The 22,925-nt window shown below is 39.5% G+C and overlaps 1 protein-coding gene across 1 annotated transcript in view; it reads right to left on the bottom strand.

Annotated features, from left to right (window-relative positions):
- The window catches only part of adgrv1 (adhesion G protein-coupled receptor V1), a 90,110-nt gene that overhangs the window by 39,742 nt on the left and 27,443 nt on the right, over positions 1-22,925 (bottom strand). The window contains exons 38-81 of the mRNA XM_087794698.1: positions 22,724-22,823; positions 22,470-22,649; positions 21,742-21,905; positions 21,130-21,217; positions 19,804-19,882; positions 19,596-19,734; positions 19,382-19,523; positions 19,045-19,310; positions 18,547-18,722; positions 17,659-17,786; positions 17,413-17,594; positions 17,212-17,346; positions 17,060-17,140; positions 16,736-17,000; positions 14,872-14,994; positions 13,335-13,557; positions 13,063-13,267; positions 12,849-12,995; positions 12,512-12,767; positions 12,077-12,279; positions 10,937-11,113; positions 10,678-10,860; positions 10,427-10,606; positions 10,195-10,359; positions 8,886-9,009; positions 8,681-8,804; positions 8,486-8,624; positions 8,227-8,412; positions 7,913-8,148; positions 7,539-7,687; positions 7,211-7,409; positions 6,930-7,149; positions 6,635-6,868; positions 5,553-5,702; positions 5,270-5,484; positions 4,906-5,185; positions 4,686-4,829; positions 3,692-3,863; positions 3,502-3,628; positions 2,864-3,426; positions 1,948-2,211; positions 1,083-1,200; positions 847-1,018; positions 534-776 (exon numbers count right to left, since the gene is read on the bottom strand). Of these exons, the coding sequence (XP_087650824.1) occupies positions 534-776; positions 847-1,018; positions 1,083-1,200; positions 1,948-2,211; positions 2,864-3,426; positions 3,502-3,628; positions 3,692-3,863; positions 4,686-4,829; positions 4,906-5,185; positions 5,270-5,484; positions 5,553-5,702; positions 6,635-6,868; positions 6,930-7,149; positions 7,211-7,409; positions 7,539-7,687; positions 7,913-8,148; positions 8,227-8,412; positions 8,486-8,624; positions 8,681-8,804; positions 8,886-9,009; positions 10,195-10,359; positions 10,427-10,606; positions 10,678-10,860; positions 10,937-11,113; positions 12,077-12,279; positions 12,512-12,767; positions 12,849-12,995; positions 13,063-13,267; positions 13,335-13,557; positions 14,872-14,994; positions 16,736-17,000; positions 17,060-17,140; positions 17,212-17,346; positions 17,413-17,594; positions 17,659-17,786; positions 18,547-18,722; positions 19,045-19,310; positions 19,382-19,523; positions 19,596-19,734; positions 19,804-19,882; positions 21,130-21,217; positions 21,742-21,905; positions 22,470-22,649; positions 22,724-22,823 (8,046 nt within the window). The remainder of the gene's footprint in view (positions 1-533; positions 777-846; positions 1,019-1,082; positions 1,201-1,947; positions 2,212-2,863; positions 3,427-3,501; positions 3,629-3,691; positions 3,864-4,685; positions 4,830-4,905; positions 5,186-5,269; positions 5,485-5,552; positions 5,703-6,634; positions 6,869-6,929; positions 7,150-7,210; positions 7,410-7,538; positions 7,688-7,912; positions 8,149-8,226; positions 8,413-8,485; positions 8,625-8,680; positions 8,805-8,885; positions 9,010-10,194; positions 10,360-10,426; positions 10,607-10,677; positions 10,861-10,936; positions 11,114-12,076; positions 12,280-12,511; positions 12,768-12,848; positions 12,996-13,062; positions 13,268-13,334; positions 13,558-14,871; positions 14,995-16,735; positions 17,001-17,059; positions 17,141-17,211; positions 17,347-17,412; positions 17,595-17,658; positions 17,787-18,546; positions 18,723-19,044; positions 19,311-19,381; positions 19,524-19,595; positions 19,735-19,803; positions 19,883-21,129; positions 21,218-21,741; positions 21,906-22,469; positions 22,650-22,723; positions 22,824-22,925) is intronic.

Here is a 22,925-nt window from a genome sequence, read left to right on the forward strand (position 1 = left end):
GTAAAACTTTAAAATAAAATTATTTTTTCATTCACTTTTTTATAACCTTGATTACAACAGATTGCCCAATCCTCCCTTTTATTCAAGTAAACAAGTTTTCCTATCAATATAAGGCTTTTTTTAAATTGTATTTGCTTTGTATTTCCTTAGGCCACTCACAACAGTTGAGCAATATGTGTTCTTCAGAGTCATAAAACCAATACAGGAGGATTACTGTGGGTTCTTCTGTTGACCCTGTCCACTGCCAAAAGCAAGGTATAATATTGTTACAAGAGCACAACTACCTATAAAGCTTTACTCGCAGTCGTTTAGTTGGAGTGATGATCTTGTCGAACAACATTTGAGGGAGGTCAGGCGAGCTGTGAGATCGGAACAAATCGTCCAATAATTGACCAAAGTGGGTCAGAGGAGGCAGACGGTGTAATTAACCTACAGCCTCTGTCGTTGTTATCACATTGACCTACATTTAAAATTTGATTTACTTTCCCATTTTCTCTCCTCGAGTCGTCTTCACAGTCGAATCTAATACTCACCAGGGTGCGATAATCCACGGACATGGCCTGAGCTGTGCTTCCTTGTCTGTAGACCTGAAGAATGAGTCTGGTGGCGCTGATGGTGGCGATGGGGATGCGGTGGCCCGGGGCGAAGAGCACAATTCCTTCTGGACTGTCGCTCTCTGTCACCGTGATGTTGGCGAAACGGGTGGTTTCGTTAATGGCCCCGCCTGAGCCCACTTGGAAGATTTCCACCAGGAACCAAGACTCGTACTCCGGTGTCTGCAGGAAAGACTAATTAACTATTTGAACTTCATGAATCTTACGATGTTAGATGATGAGTAAAAGAAACCTTGTCGTCCTGGACTTGCACGGCAAAAGTGCAGATTGTTTCTCCTTTGCGACACAGTACAGTCCCCGAGGTTTTCACCAATTCTCGGGCCAAGTTAACTCCATTATTGACCAGAATTTGAGTGGACTTGTCAAACGTAGCTCTCCAGAGAACCTGCAAGTCTTCAAAGGCTCTGAACAGAAAGAAAATGTCTCAATACTTAATCAGAAGAAAAACATAATGTTGACTTTGTTTACCTGTTTTCCTGCCTCTGTATCTGCAAGACAGCAGTTCTGTTGTCCGAGTCTTCATCCAGGACTTGACCCATCAGAGAAACTAGACTGAAACCAACGATCCCGTTATGGAAGTCACTTCCTGCAAATGAATAAGTGGAAGTGAGAGATGTTAAGCCCATATTTAATTTTGAGACTTGGGGAGCACATTATAAGACATATATAGAGTGTACAAATACAAATAAATATTGAAGTTTTAGGTGAGGTAGATATTCTTAAAAATGTTAAAATCAAGAAGCATTTTGCTATTGACAATTTTCAAAGCCCTGCTTCTACACTGGATTTTCTGTTGACCAGCATCAGCTCATTGCTCAGATCTACCTGGTAACACCTGATCCCTGGCAGTTTCTTCATCAGAGTTTTTAGTTACTTTGTTCTTTCAGTTTTTTAAATTTAGTTATTTAATTAGTTTGATTGTTTTCTTTTGTATATCTTCCCTCCATTTACCGTGCATCTCACAGTCACTCTGTCTTCAACTGTGTTGAATGAACATTATTGAGATAGGACTATTTGGACTTGCCACTATCTTGTGGATGTTTTGACAAAAAAAAAAAAAATAGTATAGTAAATTATAAATTTAATAAGCACATTCGAATAAAATGTCAACTGATTTAAATAAACAATATCAGCTTGTGAAAACACAAAGAAACAAATAATTTGGATAAATGTTTCATTTGTTTAATTATTGTTATTATCATTATTAGTAGTAGTATTTACAGAGGCTTGTTATCTTGACAAAGAAACACAAAGAAATAAACAATTGTGATGAATATCAGTTGAAACGCACATACATTGTCACTTCATTATTGTGAAAAGTAGTTGTATCTACCGAGGATGGTGATCTTGACAAAAGAACCGAAGCCGTTGTCAGGACCGTCTGTGATCTGAGCGCCTCCCTCTGGATCACTCAGGTAAATGTAGAAGCTCTCTTGTCCCTCTGGCTCCGAGTCGTCCAGGATGAAAAGGACGACCTCCGACTCCTTCTGACCCTCCTGAAAAGACAGGATTGTGGACTCCAATCTGAAGTCCAGATTCTCCTGCGCTAGAACACCAGCAGGGTCCAGAGTGAAGGGGAAAGGTTTTGTGCTTTGATCTGTTGAGAGAGAGACAAAGAACTGACTGAGCTCTCTAGCATTTGATTATCTTTTTGAATAATTTAATTCAATCATTTCTTTTTAATGGCCAATGAATAGAACCTGAACACCAATAAAACAGTGAATTTTTAACTTTTATTATTGGAAATATAATATCAAACTCTTTGTGTCATTCTCTATGAAATCATTCATTTGGAAAATATCTGATTATTTAAAATAAATGATTGAAAAAAGTAACCAAAACAAAGTATTGAATTAAATACATTTATAAAAATTAATAAATAAATAAATAAATTGTATATTGTTAAGGTTGTTTTTTATAATCTAATCCAATTTAAAAAGTCAATTATTTTCCTTAGATTGCTAAATTTAAACACAATTTTTATATTTAAATTCCAATAGTAATAAAAAAAGTCTCTACATTACATTATTCTTTTTAAATGATGAAATTTAAAACATTTTGTAATTATAGGAATTACAATTTCTAACTCTAACATTTAAAAAAAAGAAGACAAACCCCATACATATTAATAATATTCAATTATTTAAAATAAATAAATTTGGTGATCAACTAAAAAAGGTTTCAACATTTGTCAAATTAAAACTTTCAATTCTCTGATGGCACTGATAAACTGTACTTCAAACACACACCTCCATAAGCTCGGACCCGCACGCTCACAGCTGCCTCCTCATCGCCGGACCTGCGCACCCTCAGCAAGACCTTCCGCTCCGTCAGGGTCTCATCATCTTCAGGCACTTGAACCTGTGAAGGTCCGATACTGAGCACTCCTCCGGTCACGTCGCTGGTCAAGATGGTGACGACAGCGGAGCTGTGCTGAGGGTTCAGACGAGGAATGGTGTCGGCCCAGGATGGACCCGGGTCGAGCACCTTGACGTCGGTCAGGTTGACGTGGAAATACTCTTCAGGCTCTGAGACAGAGTCGTCCAGGATCTCCAGACTAAACGAAGCGTTCGTCTTACGAGGCGAGTCGAACAACAATTGACCGTTTGGCACTGAGATAAAGTCCTGGTCTGCTTCTGCACTGCCCGACACGGTCGTGTAGGACACAGCGGTTCGGTTTCCACGACAACCGTAGAGTTTTTGAACGTAGAGCGTGATGGTCTGGATGTCCTCCGCTATGACCAGCCGCCGGGAATCCAAGGAAAACTGGTAGATTCCCAAAGGCTCCACCTCTGCCACCGTGAATCCAGGCCTATGAGGCGAGATTTAAACGTTTAAAATGCTTTAAAATTGATGCTATTTATGAATCTGAAGGTCAAATGATCACCTGAGTCTGACATTACTGGACGAGGAACCGGTCAGATGTACAGCGTGAGCGGTTGGACCTGAACCATCGTCCATGGCAGTGAGAGAAATAGTCTTTGTCTTCTCACCGTGGGCCAGAGTCACCGAGCCTACAAGATCAACATAGTATTAGAAGACGCTCAGATCCAAGTGAGATCGGTCCAGTTGTTTACCCTCGGACGGGGAAATAGAACCGAGGCTGAAGCCCGGTGGTAACTGTCCTTGAGGATAGCCAGCCTTCCACAGGACTGTCACATCCCCGAAAAGTCCTCGTCGTATAATGTGGGCTTCACTTTTTCCTGTGTCTACGTTCGAAATTTGCAGAGCCAGCGAGGAAAATCCAACCTGCAGGACAGAAATATTTAGAAACATTTACTTTTTTTTCATTCAAGAGACACTAAAGAATCAGGTTTGAGCAAGTAAATGATCAGAATAGGATGTTTTGTTGATAACTTTTTGGAACTTTTTTGTTTTCAAAGCAAAATATTCATCTCATCAAAAAAAAAAAAAAAAAAGCAAAAACAACAACCTAAAATTAATGAGTTATATTTACATTTTAATTAAAAATATATATTTTCATCTAATTCGAGTTCATTTCTTTTTTATAAATGACAATATTTGGTTGTACTTTAAGGTTATTTGGGGTGTCAGATAAATTTTTATTTCACAGCCGTACTTATATGCTGGATTTTCCGCAGGCCAGCGTCAGCTCGTTTCTCAGTTTTATATGATTATACCGACTCATCCTCACCATAAATATTTTCACCTGCTTTATTTTCATTTAGGGATTTGATTTAGATTCTGTTTTAATTCCTTTTTCTTCCACTAAGTAAAAATATTTTCTCCTGCTATATTATTTAGGTGCTTTGAGACTTTAAGAATTGAAAAACAACTTTTATTTTATTTGTTTTAATAAAAATATTTGCTTATACTACATAAAAGAGGGTGCTACTTTTGAAAAGAAACTGAGAAACAGAAACAGAAATTAAATAAACAAGAGAAATAAAAATATACATATGTTTGTGTCAAATAAAAAAAAAAAAGTATGAATAACTGTATCAACATTCAAATTCCAAATCATTATTTTCTTTTCCAAATACGTAAAAGAAAAAAAATAATGGAAGTTCCCTAGATGTCAAAATAGAAACCACAAAAATGTTGACTCACCTCGGAGCTCGCAGCGTCTTCAGGGACAGACATCGTAGCAACGCTAGTCTCACGATCCAGGCGAGGTGGAGGATCGAGCTCAAGCCCGACCAGTTTGACATCAGTGAGCTCAGCTGTGAAGGATTCGTCCGCTGACAAGAACAACTGACCCGGAAAAATAAAAGACAAAACTGGATGAAAGTCCTGAAAACAAATAATTGAAAAAAGATTCTGATCTCACCTGATTGGCTATCGGCAGCGTGACGGCGGCGTGAGTTTGTCCCTCCGTCATGACCAGACGTCCCTCGGCTCGCTCGCCCAGAACCATGTCTACGTCCATCACCTCGTTCGCTGCACCTCTCACCCTGTAGCCCACGCTGGCGTTCCCAAACTGTCCCGCCAGACGAGTGACGTTCAGCACCAGCGCTCGGCTGACCTCTGACCCCGATCCAGTGACAACTATGACCTGATTCTCCGGACTCAAGGAGAAGACGCCGTGAGGGTCATCATTAGCAAGAACCCTGAGAATAACACACAGATTCAGTCAATTTAAAAATAGTTTATAACATTTTAAATAAGAGATTTAATGTAAAATCTTGACGAACCTGATGTTGGTGCTGATGCGTGTGGCATCAAGTGTAGCTCCGCCCACCACAGATGTGAGCTGGACAGTGAAGATCTCCTCAAGCTCCGGCACATCGTCAGGCATCAGCGTCACGACGATCTCGGCTTCTCTCCGACCGTCCGTGATCGTCACGGAACCGGTCGCGGCCCTGAAGTCGCCCGTCATGTCAGCGTCGCTCTGGATCCGCCAGAAGACCTGAGTCGTGTGTGGATTGATGGAAGTCAGCGAGAAGGACAAAAGTATCAGAGAATATTTCAACTCACCTGGATGTTACCCATGACTCCCTCCCTGCGCGTGACGTGCAGGGTGATGTTGAGCGGCCCTTCTTCTTCTGTGGTTTCATTATAGACGCGCTCTCCAAGAGAACTCTCTGTAAACTGCACGATACCGTTTGGATCTCCGAACCTCTCAACCTGGACGACAGAAAAACAACTTTGATACACAACATAAACTATAATAGCACAAATATTTGAGGCTTTTTTAATGTTTTTTTTGAGCCCGAACTGAAATGATTATGCTTTGTGTTTTTCCAAGGTGTTTTTTTTTTGTATCTCACTAAATAAAAGTTTGTGACCCTTTAGATTGTTTTGTTTTTTATGCTTCAAGAGTTCATAAAGTGGCTTCAATGATTCATAATGAATGAACTGCATCATTTAGATTTAGTAAACCAAAACAAAAAACATGCTTCATGTTTTAAAGTTTCCTTTAGACGTTTTTCAAAAACTTAAACAAGTAAAATAATATGAAACGAAAATAAAATAAAATAATAAAAAAAAAACATATATTGTATAAACTATAACAATTTATTTTTTTTAAATTCCTCAACATTTCAAATAAACGGTTGTGAATTAAAAAAAAAGGATGAATAATAACAGCAGTGTTTAGGTAAAATCTAACTCTTCTGGTGTAAATCTCCCAAAATGTACTTAAAACTGAAGAGACAATTGATAATGTTCAGCAACATTTAAACTGTCAGGACTTGGGGCAGGAGACAAGAATGATGAATAACTACTTTAATAACAAAAAAGGCTAACAAAAAGAACAGGCAAAAGGCACTGACAAAAATCAAAAATCATTGACCAACTGAACTTCAGGTGAGACGAAGACACAGGTGACACAAATCAGATCAGGAGCACAAGAGGAAGTAAACGAGACGATAATCAGGACTTCACAATAAAACCAGGAAGTGAGACGAAAGGGAACATAAATGACAAACTTTTTTCTGCACAGTTTTAGAAACAAGTGACTGTAAATAATTAATCATTAAATGTTTTTGTTTGTAAAGCACTATGATCATTGCATTAATTCCTAATTAATTTTTCTGCAGATGCATTACTGAACAAACCTTCAGAGTGACGCTGCCTGCCTGTGGGTCAACATCCATGTCTCCGGAGACGAGCTCCACGGTGAACGTCTCCTCCACCTCCACCTCAGCGTGAGGCAGGACCAGCAGCTCTATAGCACGACTGCCTTCCTCACCGTCGCTGAAGAAGAAGGAGCCGTTCACGGGCTCTCCGATGTCAGAGTTGATCGACGGCAGCACATCTTTGCCGTTGGGACCTCGGATCATCCAGAACACCTGTCGGAGAGAAACAGGTAAATATAAAAGTTAAATGAAAAAAGTCATCTTTGTTTATTACCGTTGCATTTCCCATGGAGCCTCCGACTCTTTCCAGCACCAGGCTGAGTTTCTGGGTGTAGTTCTGGTTGATCAAAGTGATCAAACTCTCATTGAGGAATTGCACCCTCCCGCTCAGAGAGTCGCTCTTGTTTATTGTGATCCTGGAAACCTTCTGTGAGCCCAGGACCGCCCCACCTCCAGCACCGACCAGCCGGACCTCAAATACCTCCTCCTGTTCGCTGTGGAAGAAAATTGAAGCTTAAACCTTGATTTAAATAAATATATTGAGTAGACACGTACCTGTCCATGTCATCTATAATAGTAACATTTATGTAGGCGATATTTTGGCCGTGAGAAAAATAAACGGAGCCACTGGTCTCGATGAAATCCATGTCTGGAGTCGCAGTTAGTCCTCTTGTGAGGAACTCAGCTGAGACTGATCCATGTGAGCCAACACTCCTCACCACAGGGATGAACAAAGTCCCAAGATATTCCTCCACTGCAAAAAACAACTTTCTTTAAATGGTTTCTCCTGATGATAAGTACATTTCTGAATTTAAGAATTCCACTTAAAGAGTTTATGATTTTAAAAGGTGTTTCCATCGTTTAAAGGACTGTTTTGACTCACCAGAAATGTTAACATAGTCGCTCCTAAATTCTAAGACGCCCTCGATGTTGTCATTCTTCTCAATTTCGACTGCAAAAAACGAGATTTCGCCAATGACGGGAGGCTGGTCCAGCTGGAGGCCGAAATCCCTCAACGTGTAGTCCAAAGCACTGACCACCAGAGGGAGACACAGATGCAAGTTTAGAAAAAAAAGTCAAGCGTTGAACGATTGTTTAATTTTATATCAAAATTGAATTATTCTGAGAATCATTTGAAGTTTCTATTTCAATGTATATAAAACATATCTTTTTTTTTTTTCTTCCCAAAATACATTCTTCTGTCAAAAGTATTTATTTCCTATATAACTTCATTATTATACATCTTATTAGATGTACCTGATGTTCATAAGATCCACTTTGGTGATGTTTAGGAAGAAAAGTTCGGGCCCTTCTGGGATTTCATCATCGATAATCTGGAGAGACACTTGTTGTGACGTCTGGGCCGGTTTGAACATCAGGCGACCCGACGCTGGAGAGAAGTCTAGGCCACTGGTGGCCGTGACACTGGAGGTCTGGTAGGTCACAGACACGCTGCCCAAACTTCCCGAAGAGCGGGAAACTGTGACGTTGACCTGAGGAAATAATCTATAGTTACAGAGACAAAGGAAGAAAAACTTCTGTATGTAATGTATTTCTGTTTCTAAACTCACCGATCCCGCCTCCTCCGTCACCTTAATCCCCTGCTGAGTGAAAGAGAAGGAACCGTACGGGTCGTCGCTGGCAGCCATGGTGATTCTGGAATTCTTGGCGCTGGGACTGATCTCCAGTCCAGGGGTGAGAGATGTCAGGGTGAGCATGTAGTCCAGTCTCTCCTCCGGGACGTCATCATCGAGAGCCTGGGATCAAGAATATGAGACACAGGTGATGGTTTGCTTGAAAAAAAAGCATAATCTTGATCATCCTCGTCACCTGCAGGATGATGGAGGCTTCAGATTGACGGTCTCTCATCGTCACGGTGCCGGATAGATCCTGGAATTCGGTGACTATCGCCGGAGTGATGTTCCAGTGAAGCTGAACCTCTCCATACACACCAGGGCCCCGGACAAGACTACAGGAAACAAAAGTTTATAAGAGTCCATTTCGATGAGAGCCTGAGCGTCTCACCTGACCACGGCGGTGCCGTTGTAACTTCCATCAGGTTCCCCGATGAGGATGTTCTTCGAGGTCTCAGTGACGCCGACGACTCCCAGAGCTGCTTTGTCTGCCCTGATGGTGACGGTGGCCTCGCCTGGTGAGGACGGTGAGGGCCATTATGTGAGCAAATTCAACCAAATCATTGATAACTAGAGTGAAAATCATGCAAACTGACCGTTTAATGGATCAATAACGGCACCACTCCCGCTTGCTGGAGACAGACGAACGTAAAAGTGTTCGTCTCCTTCCAATATGGCGTCTTCAAGTGCCCGAATAGAAATGGTTTTCAAAGATTCACTCTGTAAATATGTACAAACTTGATGGTAAACAAGCAGTTATTTATGGAAGTATATCAGTGCCATCAGAATATTGGATTCTTGAATTCAACAAAAAAATGCAAACCTTCTTTATAGCATTTAGCATTGATTTTTCCTTTTTTTTTCTTTTTTTTTATATAATATAATCCAATAATTTCTATATTGGAAGGTTGATATATAATCATTTTCTTATATATATATAATTGTAAAAATACAATTTCTTTTTTTACATTTTCATATTTGATTTAAAAGATTAAAAATTATATAAAAAAAATATTGAATTTAAAAAAAGTAAATTTGAATTGTTGGAAAAGAATATCAAACTCTAAGAAAAAATAGTTAATTTCGAAAATATTCAAATGTTATAATTTCATTTCTTAAACAAGCATATTCGATACTTTTCAATACTGAGCCTGAGAAACCTGGGTGTTGTATTTGACAAAGACATGTCTCTAGTTCAACACTGCAGAAAACTGACCAGAAACTGTTTTCTTCAACTGAGAAAAATCTCTAAACTTGGGAAAATGATGTCACAACACGATCTGGATCTTATATGTGTTTGTGTTTTCTCGTTTAGACTATTGTAACAGTTTATCTTCATGTCTAAACAAGAAGGAGCTGTCTCGCCTGCAGTTAATACAAAACTTTAAGGGAGAATTCTGACCCGCTCTAGTAGAAGAACGCACATTTCCCCAATCCTTAAAACTCTTCACTGGCTGTCAGTTTCTTTCAGGATCAATTTTAAAATCCTGTTTCTTACTTTCAGAACTATTTATGCTCTCCACTCTACTACTAAAGAAGCATCTTAATAACTTTTTATTCGTGCAGACTTTTATTTTATTTTGTGGGACTCCTGTGTTTGTCTCTAGGTTGTCTTGGCCTTTAAGAGTTTTTAAATTTGAAGGTATTTTTACCTGTGTATTGCTTTTGATTGTTCAAACGCTTTGTGACCTTGGTCTAGAAAGGTGCTTTACAAATTAGTTAACTATTACTTTCTTTCTTACTTACCATTCAATGGAATTTAATAGTAGTAAACAGTAGTAGTTAACAGTAATTTAAAGTTTCAACATTTGAAATGTTAAATTAAACCATCAAATATTCTAACGGCACGAATATACTTCCATTGATATTCAAAGAAAAGTGGGACTAAATTTGACTCGTCATCACCTCAGTGAAGGCAATCGTTCCATTGAGAGGTGAAAGGTCATCGATGGCGTCCCCCTGCAGCTGCCACACCAGCGTCACCGCTCCCTCTCCTCCTTCACTTCTCCACACCCAGAGTTTTGCTACGGCAGCAGGATCGTCGACAAATTCCGGCTCGCTGACAGTTACCTTTAGAGTGAACAGGAAGAAAGTTGTGAGCTCGCGCCCGGGAAACATGTGGGCCACAGTGACTCACCTCCAGTTCTTGGAATCCAAATCTCCCCAGAGGTGAGTCATTCGGCGGAATGTGGATCGTTAGCGAGGTCGTTTCTCCGAGTCGGGCACCACCAGTCACACGGACTAAATTCACTCTGAATGCTTCCGAGGATTCCACCTGCTCGTCGTCCACGATAGTGATGGAAATGACAGCTTCTCTCTGAAAGAGAACAGAGCAGAACGTTCAACCTGGAAAATCTTTCTCATTCATGTAGGAATCATTTTTCTTACCTGTCCATCTTGAAATGTGATGTTTCCTGATGTCGGGCTGAAGTCGTTTTCACCGGTTGTTAAAGACTCTGCATCCCAGAACAGGATTAATCTTCCGGTCGTTCCCGCGAGTCTCACCACGGTCAGGTGGCGAACGTTGTCCGGAGCAGGAAGCTCGTAAGCAAACACACTTCCCGTGGAATCCTTCAAATATCAGACACTTAAATAATGCTTTTTTTTTTAAATGGCTTGAATTCAGTTGCTACTTCAAATCTCTCACCTCTGATACATTAAACTGCAAAACCCCTCTTGGATCATCGTTCTCCTGGATCGTCACCTCAGCTACTTCCATACCGGGTCTCTTTATGCTGGGTTGACCTGCTCCAGTAGATCCTCCGACCAGCTCAACACGCGTGATGTTGACCATGAAACTCTCTGCCAGCTCAGGGACATCATCCTTGGAAACAAATGTTTCAAATTGATTATATCTGTAGATTTTTATTTCAATATATAAATGCAATTATACGTGTATATTATTCTAAAATAAGAGGGTTTTTTAACACAAACACACACTAAACAAAACAAAAGGTACAACAAAAAAAACTGATAAAATGTATTTCCTGATTTTACAAAAATCCAATATATTTATCTTCATGACATTCAAAACTAAAAATACTAGATTCATATTGAGTTTAATTGAATGAATGAATGAATGAACTTATTTTTTAACTTTTTCAAACAAGAAATGTGTAAATTATTTGTACAGAAAAACAAAACACCAATTGAACACAAGAGCAGAATAAAAAAACATAACAAAACGCTGTAGTTTGAAAAAGTTGTACTTTTTTTTATTACCTACCCTTTTTAATTGTTCTTTTGTTTGTGCCACATATTTTTACACATATATCAATACAATACATGCATATATATTAATATATACATACTATAACATAATGTAGTGTAATATATAAGCATATGCTGAATAGGTATGAATACACATCATGAACATAATATACATTATACATTATTACTAACGTCGTTGGTTCTCACATGTCCTCTTCCATATACTTATGTTTTATTTCTGTCTCCAGACTGTTCCACAGAGCCACTCTGTTGATATATGTATGTATTTATATATGTGTACATTAATATAGACATACACTTTTCTATTAGAATAAACACAATGTGTGCCTGATTTGTTTCAACACACCTTCTTGAAATATATTCTGAAATGCATCATGGGGGGCTGTGAGGGATTGATTATTTTTTGTGTGTTTTTCTTTGGTCTAACGCTGAGGAATTGCATCTAAAAATGCATTTTTATGTGCTATTATGAACTAAAATTAAAAAAAGGGGGAACCACAATTTTGAAATGAAAAACTGTTTTTCCCTCACAACAACACTTCACAGTCATTCTTACTGGCAGGATTGAAACGGTCACGAGCCCCACAGTGGCTCCTGCCACCAGGATGATGGTGTCCACTTTGTCCGTGAAGTCTTGTCCAGCCGAGGCCTGGTTAGACGGAGGCTGGTTCAACGCCGGCCTGGTCTGGTAATACACGGCTATGTCACCCGAGGACCCCTGCTCCCTCAGTATGGACAGAGTCACGTTGACGGGATTTCCTGCAATTGAGAAGAAATCAGAAAATATATATAAAATAAAGAACAACAACCGCGTCTTTACACCACATCATCAAGTGAGGATTATGGATGAAGAGGAAATCAACTCAACTCCTGGAAGTGTCTGTGACACTCATTACAAAAAAAAAGGATTATTTTGGTTAAGAATTCTTTTCACACGGAGCTTACAGGCCATGATCTTTTCTGGAGCTAAATTCATTCTGCAGGTTCTTACTCTGAGGCTCTTGCACAAGTGCAAACTGGGAGTCCACGTGCCAGCCGATCACGCCGTACGGAGAACCGTTGGGAAGGATGTCGAGCAGAGCCTGGGATCGCTGCCCGTCGATGACCGCCGCCTGACGGAGATCCTGGAGTCCCACGGTGGTCACGTCCATGAGCGTGATGGTGACGCTCTCCCTCAGTTCTGGAAGTCCGTCGGCCAGGACGGCGAGCGAGATGAGCGCCACCGACTGGCCTTCGGAAAACGCCACCTGTGGGATGAAAATTCCACTTTAAAATCCTTATTTATCAAAACAAGACAACAAGAAATCGTCAATTTGAAAATCACTCACCACTCCTGACGTGGGGTAGATGTCCGCCAAACTGCCGTTGGCGGTCCAGTGAACCGTCAGTCTGCCAAAAGTCCCTCGTCTTCTCTCCACGTTGAGATGAATTTGATTGTTTTGTTCCAACTCTTCCACCTCCATCGATAAAGACTCCTGTAGAAATACACCAAAAGGAAAGTATGATATTTTTCCTTTATAATATTCTTATGGATTTACTGACCTGAGCAAAGCCGACGACTCCGTGGGGGCCGTCATTTGTCGGGACGATGACCTTCACCTGACCTCCGAATCCGATCTCCGCTCCACCTTTAGGATTCTTCAGACCGACCTGGAAGTTCTCCTGCATCTCAGGAACGTCGTCGTTTATGACGTTCACCGCGATCTGCATTTCACTGTCTCCCGGCAGGAAGAATAACTCGCCAAAACTGAAACATGAATCAGCGTGAATTTTGAAAGCGTCGTGGGGTTTCGATAACGACGCTCGCGACGTACCTGGGAATAAAATCGGAAGAGTTGGAGACTGAAGACATCTCGTAGATTCTGGAGCTGCTGGGTTCGGTGGAAGCGAAGAGGATCTTGGTGCTGTTGAGGTTTGGAACCACGAGGGAAAGGAAGCTAGAAGCTGGTGGAGGCCTCAGCACCAGGGAGAAGATTCTGACATCAGGTCTCCAGGAGTAGAGGGAAGAGTCGTTTGCACCGGCTAGAATGAGGTATGCTAGCGAAAAAAATAAACATTTTGATGACTTTAATGACATCAAGACACAGATTAATACATTCATTTATTTATATATTTTCTAGCGCAAGTTCATGCGTTACTGTCGCTTTAACTATTAAGGCCGACATTTATTCTATTGTGCATTTGTTGCTGACATGCAAGATTGCGTTCAACAATATTAAAGCCCCGATTTTTTATTCCTTACGCTCTAACAATTATGAAAGTTTATTCTTAGAGGTCTTTTGTTTTCTAAATATGATGATATGTTGTTCACAGAAAATTGTGACTGATTCCTCTTTTGCGGAGAGCTTTTATTGAATTAAATATGGCGAGAAGTCAAAGTCATTTTAACCCTTGTGTTACCTCAGGGTCAAGGTGACCCAAAGGCCCGAAAATAAATGTGTTTGTGGTATCACTTGTGTTATCTCTGGGTCAAGGTGACCCGAAGGCCTGAAAACAAATGTGTTTGTGGTATCCCTTGTGTTGTCTCTGGGTCAAGGTGAACGACCTCCCTGGCTTCCATAAATACATGTGCAGTGGTGGAGGTCGTTCACCTTGACCTAGAGACAACACAAGGGATACCACAAACATATGTTTTTGGGCAACTGGGTAAAGAGCCTTTTTATTTGCCTCTGAAGCTGCCTTGAAAAGTCGATTTCGTTGGCGAAACTTGATTAATTTATTCTGCTTTTACCTGAAATCCTTAATCCTTTAATAATGTTATGATCGTGGCTAGTGATGGTCTGATGAAGCTTCATGAAGCAGTGTCATTATTTTCAGAGTCCACTAGATGGCGGTCTCTGCAATACTTTCTTTTGTTTTGAACAACTGTTCTAATAAAACATTACATCATTTTTAAACAGATGGCGCCACCTACTGACCTCTAAGCAACATGACACTGCTTCATGAAGCTTCATCAGACCATCACTAATCGTAACTTGTTTTGTTACAGGTTTGTTGTATTTTTTATTTTTCATAAAGAACAGGATTAAATGAATGGTAGCGGCAATACTCTTTAATTTATTATTATAATTTTTTGTTTTACTTTTATATGGGTTTAGATTTACACTAAATATGTTTTCCTCAGCTAATGTTAAAATGGTTTACACAACAAATGTTATGTCACTTGAGTTGATATATAAAAGTGCACTTTAAACAATGTTTTAATTCATAATTTTATTTTGTGTTTACAATTAAACAAATCGTGATTAATCAGGGAAATCATGTGATTAATCACAAATAAAAAATGTAATAATTGCCCAGCCCGTATACTCATTTATTAAATCGACAAAGGGAACTTGAAGATGGACTCACTGACTCCAGAAGGCGCGACAAAAGCATGAATAGACGCGAGACCTGGCTGAGGGATGCGCTGAAGCATCTGAGGCGACGCCTGCCCCCGCAGCCATCGCAGCACCACGCATGATCCAGATTGATCTACAGAAATAAACAAGCTCATAAACACACATATTTACAGTCCTACACACTAGAATAGCATGTTTATGTGAGCGGCCTCGCCGACACGCCCAAACGAACAAATTATAGCTTCTGTGTCTCGCTGCGGCTCCACTCTTGTCCACACTGTGGATTTTTCCAGTGAAGCCACAACAGGTCTGAACTGAGAAAACTCACCACTTTTGCAGACTCAGAGAGATTATGTCTCGAGAAAATATACACGGGCTTGTATAAATACATAATGTGCACCACAGATTTCACATCTTCTTAGCAACAGAACAAGGATGTTTTGTCTGCAGTGGACACAAATGTTTTGAATGCTCTGTTAAGAGGGCTTGCGAAGTAACTGGCTTCACTGTCCGATAATAATGGAGCCAAGAGCTTAAAAATATTTGAGGATTGTCAACATAAATAGCCTCATTCACAGTCGGGTAATACTTATTTTGGGCCTGAAACACACGATCTAGACGATTTGGTAGACGTTTAATTAAAAGTGACTCATAAGTAAATCCTTAACACGTAATAAAAGGTCAAATAAGAGGAAACTTGTTGCTTTTCTTTGCTGTTGTATTGTGAGGTCATCGAAGAATGTCTGCTCAAATGTCTGTGATAAAGGATGTATCTGTGTTGGTCCCCAAATGATTTACTCCATTTTTTTAATCAAAAGTTAAGTAGAATTTGATGTATGAATCTTCTGTTTATGACATAGAAGAGGGCCATAAACCGTAATCTTACCATTTTAAATGATTTAATTTTATTGCCAGGATTTTTTTGGAATTGACAAACTGTCTCCCATCCCGTCACAGACTCGGAAAATCATATCAATGTTCTCGTCCTTTTCATATATTTAGACATTTCTATCGCTATGGGGACACAATTAGCGTGCAACGTTGAATTAGTTCCTGGTTGGACATAATTAACTTGCCGTGTCAAGTTCCAGGAACATGTAAGCCATGCTGCTGATCTCCTTAGTCACATTAAGATTGTGTTTTCGCTATTTTTAAGTTGATTTTTCACATCACAAAGAGAGCTTTCTCTCACAGCAGACGAGGATGTATGTGGAATATTTGCACTAAGAGGTGCTTCATTACTGGTATTGGTGAATGAAATGTGGGATGTGTTATGTATTTGAGGACAAATGTTTAGTACAAGTTCCAGTTGTGTTTTAGATGTTGCCTTAGCTTAGTGTAGTTATGCTTGGATATCTTTCTTTCTTACTAGAGATGCCTTGTTGGTACAGCCTATAACTCTGGTATATAACTGGTATAGTTCAGTATATTTTATTGGTTTTAATTATTTTGACATTTTTAATCTGTTAATGTCAAATAACCTGTGTGGTCCTAATACCTCATGCTTACCAAGTCTAGATCGAGTCGAATCTGAAGATTATAATACAGTATATATATATATATATATATATATATATATATATATTTACTCAAAAACCAAGAAACTAAAAAAGTTCTTAAACATTATAATTCCAATGCTTTAATACAATAAACCATACTAACTGATTTCTTTTTTTTAAAGAACTACCGTTAGTGCAGTTTGGCATAAATAATAATAATTATAAATGTTCTATTTTAATGGGTGAATACTGTTTTTATCCCAATAGACAAATGGACATTATAATGATAATAATTTTTAATTTACTTCTATGTCAAAGAGTGAGATCCTTTAAATAAATAAAGCCTTCAATAATCCAGTATATAGAACATCTTACCGTCACTTAGGGCCGAGATGAGAGTTTCCCCTTCGGTTGGATGAACTGTCTCCACCTGACGTATCCTTCCAACGACTGGAAGAGGTTTGAGGTTCTGAAATCTACCAGCAGTAAGTTGAAGCAGGAGGCAACTGGAAGACTGTTTTTCCAGGCACACGACTAGGAAAGATGCCGAAGCGTGAGTGAACGGAGTCACGCTGACGATTTGCTCTTCAAAGTCTAGAGTCTGGTGGAGCGTCAGGATTCTTCCCGTCCAAACAAAAATCTGTAAAAGAAAACAATTAAAACCAGAATAATTGTCGTCTCATGGAGCGGATAATTTACCTGGCTTGACACGATTAAATAATCTCTTCCTTCAGTCGTGAAGTGCTTCACGCTCAAAGCGTTAACACCAAAGGTTTGTTCCTTTAAAAGATCAGATTGTTACGAGATGATCGGAACCAATATTTATTTAAAATATATATATTTATACTTACTAATGTCACATTTAGGTCTTCATGTAGCTTGAAGAGGCTGAGGTTGGCAGCAGGACCACCATGCGTGATGGCTAGTAAGTGTGTGTGGTTCACTGTGAAGCCAACACAAGAACTTGGGTCCTGAATCCTAAAAGACTGAAAATTCAAATGAATTAAATATTTTTACACACAAGTGAGGATCAATAGTTTGTCAGTCCTTACCTCTACTGGCACGAATATGCCCTGCCAGCGATACAGAGTCGCTAAAGTAAAGGACGAGCCAATGGTGGGAATCTTATCCAGCCTCACGGCAAAGTCTGAGAAAAGTCCAGGTAAGGTGCACCACGCTGAGGTCGGGCTGTCCTCGAAGCTCTGGTACAAACCCAGCACAGGAACCTGACCGTCTGTGAAGGTAAAAGTTTAGATTCTCTGCAAGAAAGGGAAAAATCCTATTATGTCATAACTCACCTGATGCAACTGCTGTCTCTGACACCGTCTCCCACTCCACACTGACCGAGGAGTCCAGGCCGTGACTGCGAGAAACCGTGAGGAAAACTGGCCCAGATCCCTCTTCAGCCACCACCTCTGTGTTGGTTCTGACCAGAGAAGACAATCAATGAAAAAAAAAGATTATATAAAAACATTTTAAGTAGAGACCATTTCTCTTCTTAAAAAACAATTCAATTACAGTGTTGTTTGCTTTTGATAAATTAAATTAAATTAAAAGCGTCATCTCAAGACACTTTACAGTTTAACTTAGACTATATTGGAGAAAAGAAAAACAGATCCCAGTGACTCAACAATTGATTCAATCACAGCTTTACAGTGACGAGGAAAAACTTCCTTTTGGAAGGCAGAAACCTCAAGCAGAACTAGACTATCTATCCACCCACCCTGCTGCTAAGACCAGCAGGGTGGGTGGAGTCTAGAGCTGCAGATCACTCTCTTCTTCTCTTCTTATCATCATTTCAACAGTACAAATGACATTTCTACAGAATCCCTAAAGGAACATAGGGAAAAAAAGGAGAATATTCTTTGTGCAGATAATAAACTTGTCTTCAATTAAGTTAATAACCAAAGTAGTCTATCCATTGCGCCAAAACTGACTTGCTACCTTTAAGATTCACTCAAAAAGTCTTTAAGATACAACATTACCATGATGACCAGTGATTATGAAAACACTGGTATGCCTTCCGTGGATTCTACTTCTCTCGACAAAAGGACAATTGGCCTAACTAGGGTTTGGCGCAGGCTTTGAAGGATGTGTCCTTTCTTTTATGTCCCCTTAAGGGGCTCCCTAAATTTCAGTGCCGGTTGCATTTTGTAGTTATTTGTTTTATTAGTAAATGTACAGACCTGTCGAGGGTTGGTCCAATACGAAACAGTCCAGAGGGAGCAAGGTTCTCTAGAACGGTGATGATGGTGAGGAGTTGGTCCCCAAGTCGGGCTCCTCCGGTTGGACTGGACAGGGTCACGGTGAAAGTTTCATTCCCCTCAGGTTCAGCATCAAGAACTGCCCAGATATTCAGAACCTAGAAAACAAAAAATGTCAACTATCAATACATCAGAACTTATATTGTGTATTGTATTACAGTATTATCATTTCAGTGGTCACTCATTCATTGAGAGGTTATGTTCTGAAAACGTCCAGCATTAAACAACATTTCCAAAGTTGTGACTATTTTAATCCTCACTTTTTTAAATTCACTTTAAACATTTAAACAATATTCAATTGAACTTGCAAACTCAACATTGGGTACGAGCTGCCATTACTCTCATCACTCTCCATAACAATGACCTGAACAGCTCCCGTAATGCTTTGCCGCCCAGTCAAAAACATAGACATCGACTCACCTTCAACCTGACACCTTCTTCAAGGACTACATATCCCTGTGATGGCATCAGATCTTTGTCTGCTATGCTTCCGTTTCCGTCTGTTATGGTAAACTGAACCGTCACGGTGCCAAAGGTTCCTTCTTCAGGACTGCGGACCACATAGAGCGTGGCGATGCTCTCAAGCAGCCCTGACATGGACGTCGGTTCCTTCAATAAGAAAGGCTCGCTGGCGTTGAAAGACAGAACGCCGTGTCCGTCGTCACTGTCCAGGATGGTCACGGTGGCTGAAACAACACGGACTCAAGGTTAAATTTTAAGATTTTTCGACAGTAAAAAAAGATTTATCTTGGGTTACCGGTGGTGTTCAAGCCCAGCTCCAGTCCAGGTGAGGGGTTGGAAAGTATCAGCTGGAACCTCTCTTGTCCCTCTGGAAGAGCGTCGTCGACGATTTGCACTTCCACAAACTTGTGCTTTTCTCCGTCGACAAAGTGAAGCATCTGGAGGGAAGACGATACAATAGTTTCCAGTAATGATGTTTCTATTATCACGTGTCGCTCCACTTGACTCACCGTCTCGCTGCTGTTGTAGTCCAAGCCTTGTTGAGCTTCTAGATTTTGAACGTGGAATAAAAGTGAGACGTTTCCATACGTCCCCTTATTCCTGAAGGCGACCAGGGCGAGAACCCCGATAGTTTCATTCACCTCATACCTAGAATCCAAACACAAAGAAATATCTTAAGTCACATGACAAGGTTACCTAATTATTTTCTGCGCTTACATTGTGTTCGTCCATTCGATGACTCCTCGGACGCCGTCGTTGGCGAGGATTCGAACCTCAGCCACCAGTCCTTGTGTGTCTGGATCATAACAACATGTCAACATGTAGCTACGAGTCAGTTACAAACATTTAAGAGGGATTACATTGAGAGGTTAAAATTGTTTTTATTTAATAATTAGATCCAATAATTGGTATATTGAGATGTTAAATGCTGTTGTTGTATTTAAAATAATTGAATTACATTTCTTTTTTTTTTCACATAGAACTTGATATTTAAATTCCAATAATATAAAATATACAGATTAATTGAATTTAAATATTCCAAAGAATATTTTAATGCTTAAAAAAAATTAATTAAGTGATCTTTTAATTTTTGTCTCAGACTACATTAAATGTCCAATTCACTTCTAAATCATGTATCAATTAGATAAAAGTCAATTAAATACATTTAAAAACATTTATTCAACATTGTATTTTTCTCAGGATAACAGTCATTTATACTGTATGTCGGTTCAGCGGGTGCATTGTTTTATGTCAGAGCCCCAGAGGATAAACCATCAGCGAAGCTCTGTTAAAGGGCCAAAGCAGGCATGAAGTAGAACCTTTTTTCTCATTATGGAACCACATCAGACATCAATGTGATCCTGTGTTCCAGGAATCTTGATTTATATTATCGTTGTGATCATGTCATACACAGTTCTTTCATGTGAAGTGCATTTAATAATGATTTAATTTCCTACTTTAAACATAACAATTCAACACAGCACTGTAGAATGAATCTTCAATAAGATTAAAGGGACATTCTTATGCTTCACTAGCGACACTGACCACATTCATGGCGTGTCTTTTGAAAGTTAAAAAAGTCATTTTCGAGGCTGATTTGTGATTTCCTAAACCCCATGATAGCGCTTCCCTCGTTTCCCCCGTTTTAGTTGAAGACACCAGCTGAGTCGGTTTAGTTTGGCTGATGCTCTCCCCCGCCACACAGCGCTCCACGACTCCCACCAAATCCCCCACACTTCCTCAATCACTTTCACATCCAAGCCACATAATCACTGCTGCCAAAAGAGCAGCCATGTGTTTACCGTGCGTCTGATAGTATTCTGAGAGCTTCCAAAAGCTGCTACAATTCTGTCCGCTCAGCACTTTCTAAAGTTACTCATTCATGTATTAGACTGAGGGTTTGATTGTTTAAAACCAGAAGAAGGAACTAGTGGGTTCTACTGCTCAGCACCCCAGTTATTCACAAATGAACATTTTAGTGACAGACGAGCAGAAAATCAAACGATAAACATTAAAGATCAGTATCACAAATGTGAGCCATACCTAGATGAGGGGCTGTACTTGTCTTCGTTATAAGTACTGCAGATGTTATGTTGACAAGGAAGTACTCGTCCAGCTCCGGAATTTCATCCTGACAAAAAAATAATTTGTTAAAGAATGACAGCCTGAAATATCTGGGACAAAAGTGAGAAAACCTTTAATTTTTGAATGTGTCCACCAACCTAAGAGCTGAATGGGTTGAGGAGTTATGCATCTATTCATAGATTTTAAATCTACTACTTCAAGGTTTGATTCTACTTACTTATGTCTATGTTGGTCCTTAAGTAAAAAACACTCCAATCAAATTCCTTTTTTATACTGTTGTAAGTTTCTGTTACATCTGTCACTTATCTTAGCTTATCTTAAATACTGACAGCTTTATAGGTAGACATCAATGTAAACATGAATTTACTTTGGTTTTGAGCCAACCCTCCAGTGGGCCACAAACGATCACTTAGCGGGCCTGATTTGGCCTTTTGTACTTTTATCTTTTATCACAAAATATATATTCAAACTTCTAGTGAGCACAGAACATGAAGCTGATGTTAAGCCGAAGTATCAAACGATGAATGGTTAAATTAACCTGTTTGTAGTATGTAATAAAGGCTCCTTCACCTCCAGTATTGTGACAGGGATGGTTATGGAGTTCTGTCCATCCTGCAGGATCATAGATCCCGTTTGAGAAACAAAGTCAAGTTCAGGATCAGCGAGAGCTCCCTCCACATTGGACAGGTCCTGCAGGGAACCTTTGATGATCTCATAGGTGATATTAACAGCTCCTAGAACATCCAGGCAGATAATAATTACAATTAGGATCAAATAAAAACAACAAAAACAAGGTTTAACAAATATCTAGTGTAGAAAATAAATTATTCCAGGTACTACTTATGAAATCAGAAAATCAATAATGAAACTAAAATGATCAAAATCAAAACATAAAAAATGTATTTCTGGATTTAAGGTGTCTTTTTATTAAGACAGCCAGCTTTGTCGTACTTAAGAATTGACATAACATTGTAGTGTCTTTACGCAAAATCAAAAGTCAATAAAAAGTTATTTTACTGATTTGATTGCATGTTGTGTTTTAAAATGTCACATTATCCTTTTTTTATAAAAAAAAAAATAGTGTGTTTTTTACTGTAGCTGGCCATGTCAGAAGTATTACTCCAAAGCCATACATGTGACGACAAATCTAGATGAAACTGTAAAACCACCTTCGAAAATGAATAACTTAAAATTCCCCAAATTTCTACACCGATACTTCATGTTTGACCGAAACAACTTCTTTTAAGAAACAAATGACCACCACAAACCTATGTAAAAGAAATTAAAGGCTCACTAACCAGAAGTTCCAAATTCCCTGTTCACTTGGATGTTTATGACTCTGTCGCGCTCCTCTGTTGACACGTGTTGGGATGATGGAGGAATGCTCAGCATCCCATACGGTGCGTCGCTGGAGTCTAAAGTCAGCAGAGCTCTGCTGGCCTCAGCATCGATGGAAGCGTGTCCAGTATCGGCGACACCTGCCAGGAGAAGATTCGATTATAAGTCATTTTTAAGTGGTTTAAAGGAAGAATAAATAAAAAATAAAACTCACCAAATGTTTTTATGTTATCCAAAGACACTTTGTATTCATCTTGGTTTTCTAGCGTTGCATCGTCATGTAGCTGGAGATTGATGCTCACATTGAGCTGTTTCTGTGAAAAATAAATTGAAAAAACTATCTTTTCCTGTACATAGCTTCTTTCAAATGTAGCATATCCACTCTTTTTTTCAGCCAACTGTCAACGAGTGACCTC

The sequence above is a fragment of the Callionymus lyra genome, chromosome 1, assembly GCF_982586985.1.
Source record: "Callionymus lyra chromosome 1, fCalLyr1.hap1.1, whole genome shotgun sequence".
In the NCBI taxonomy this organism is placed as follows: domain Eukaryota; kingdom Metazoa; phylum Chordata; class Actinopteri; order Syngnathiformes; family Callionymidae; genus Callionymus; species Callionymus lyra.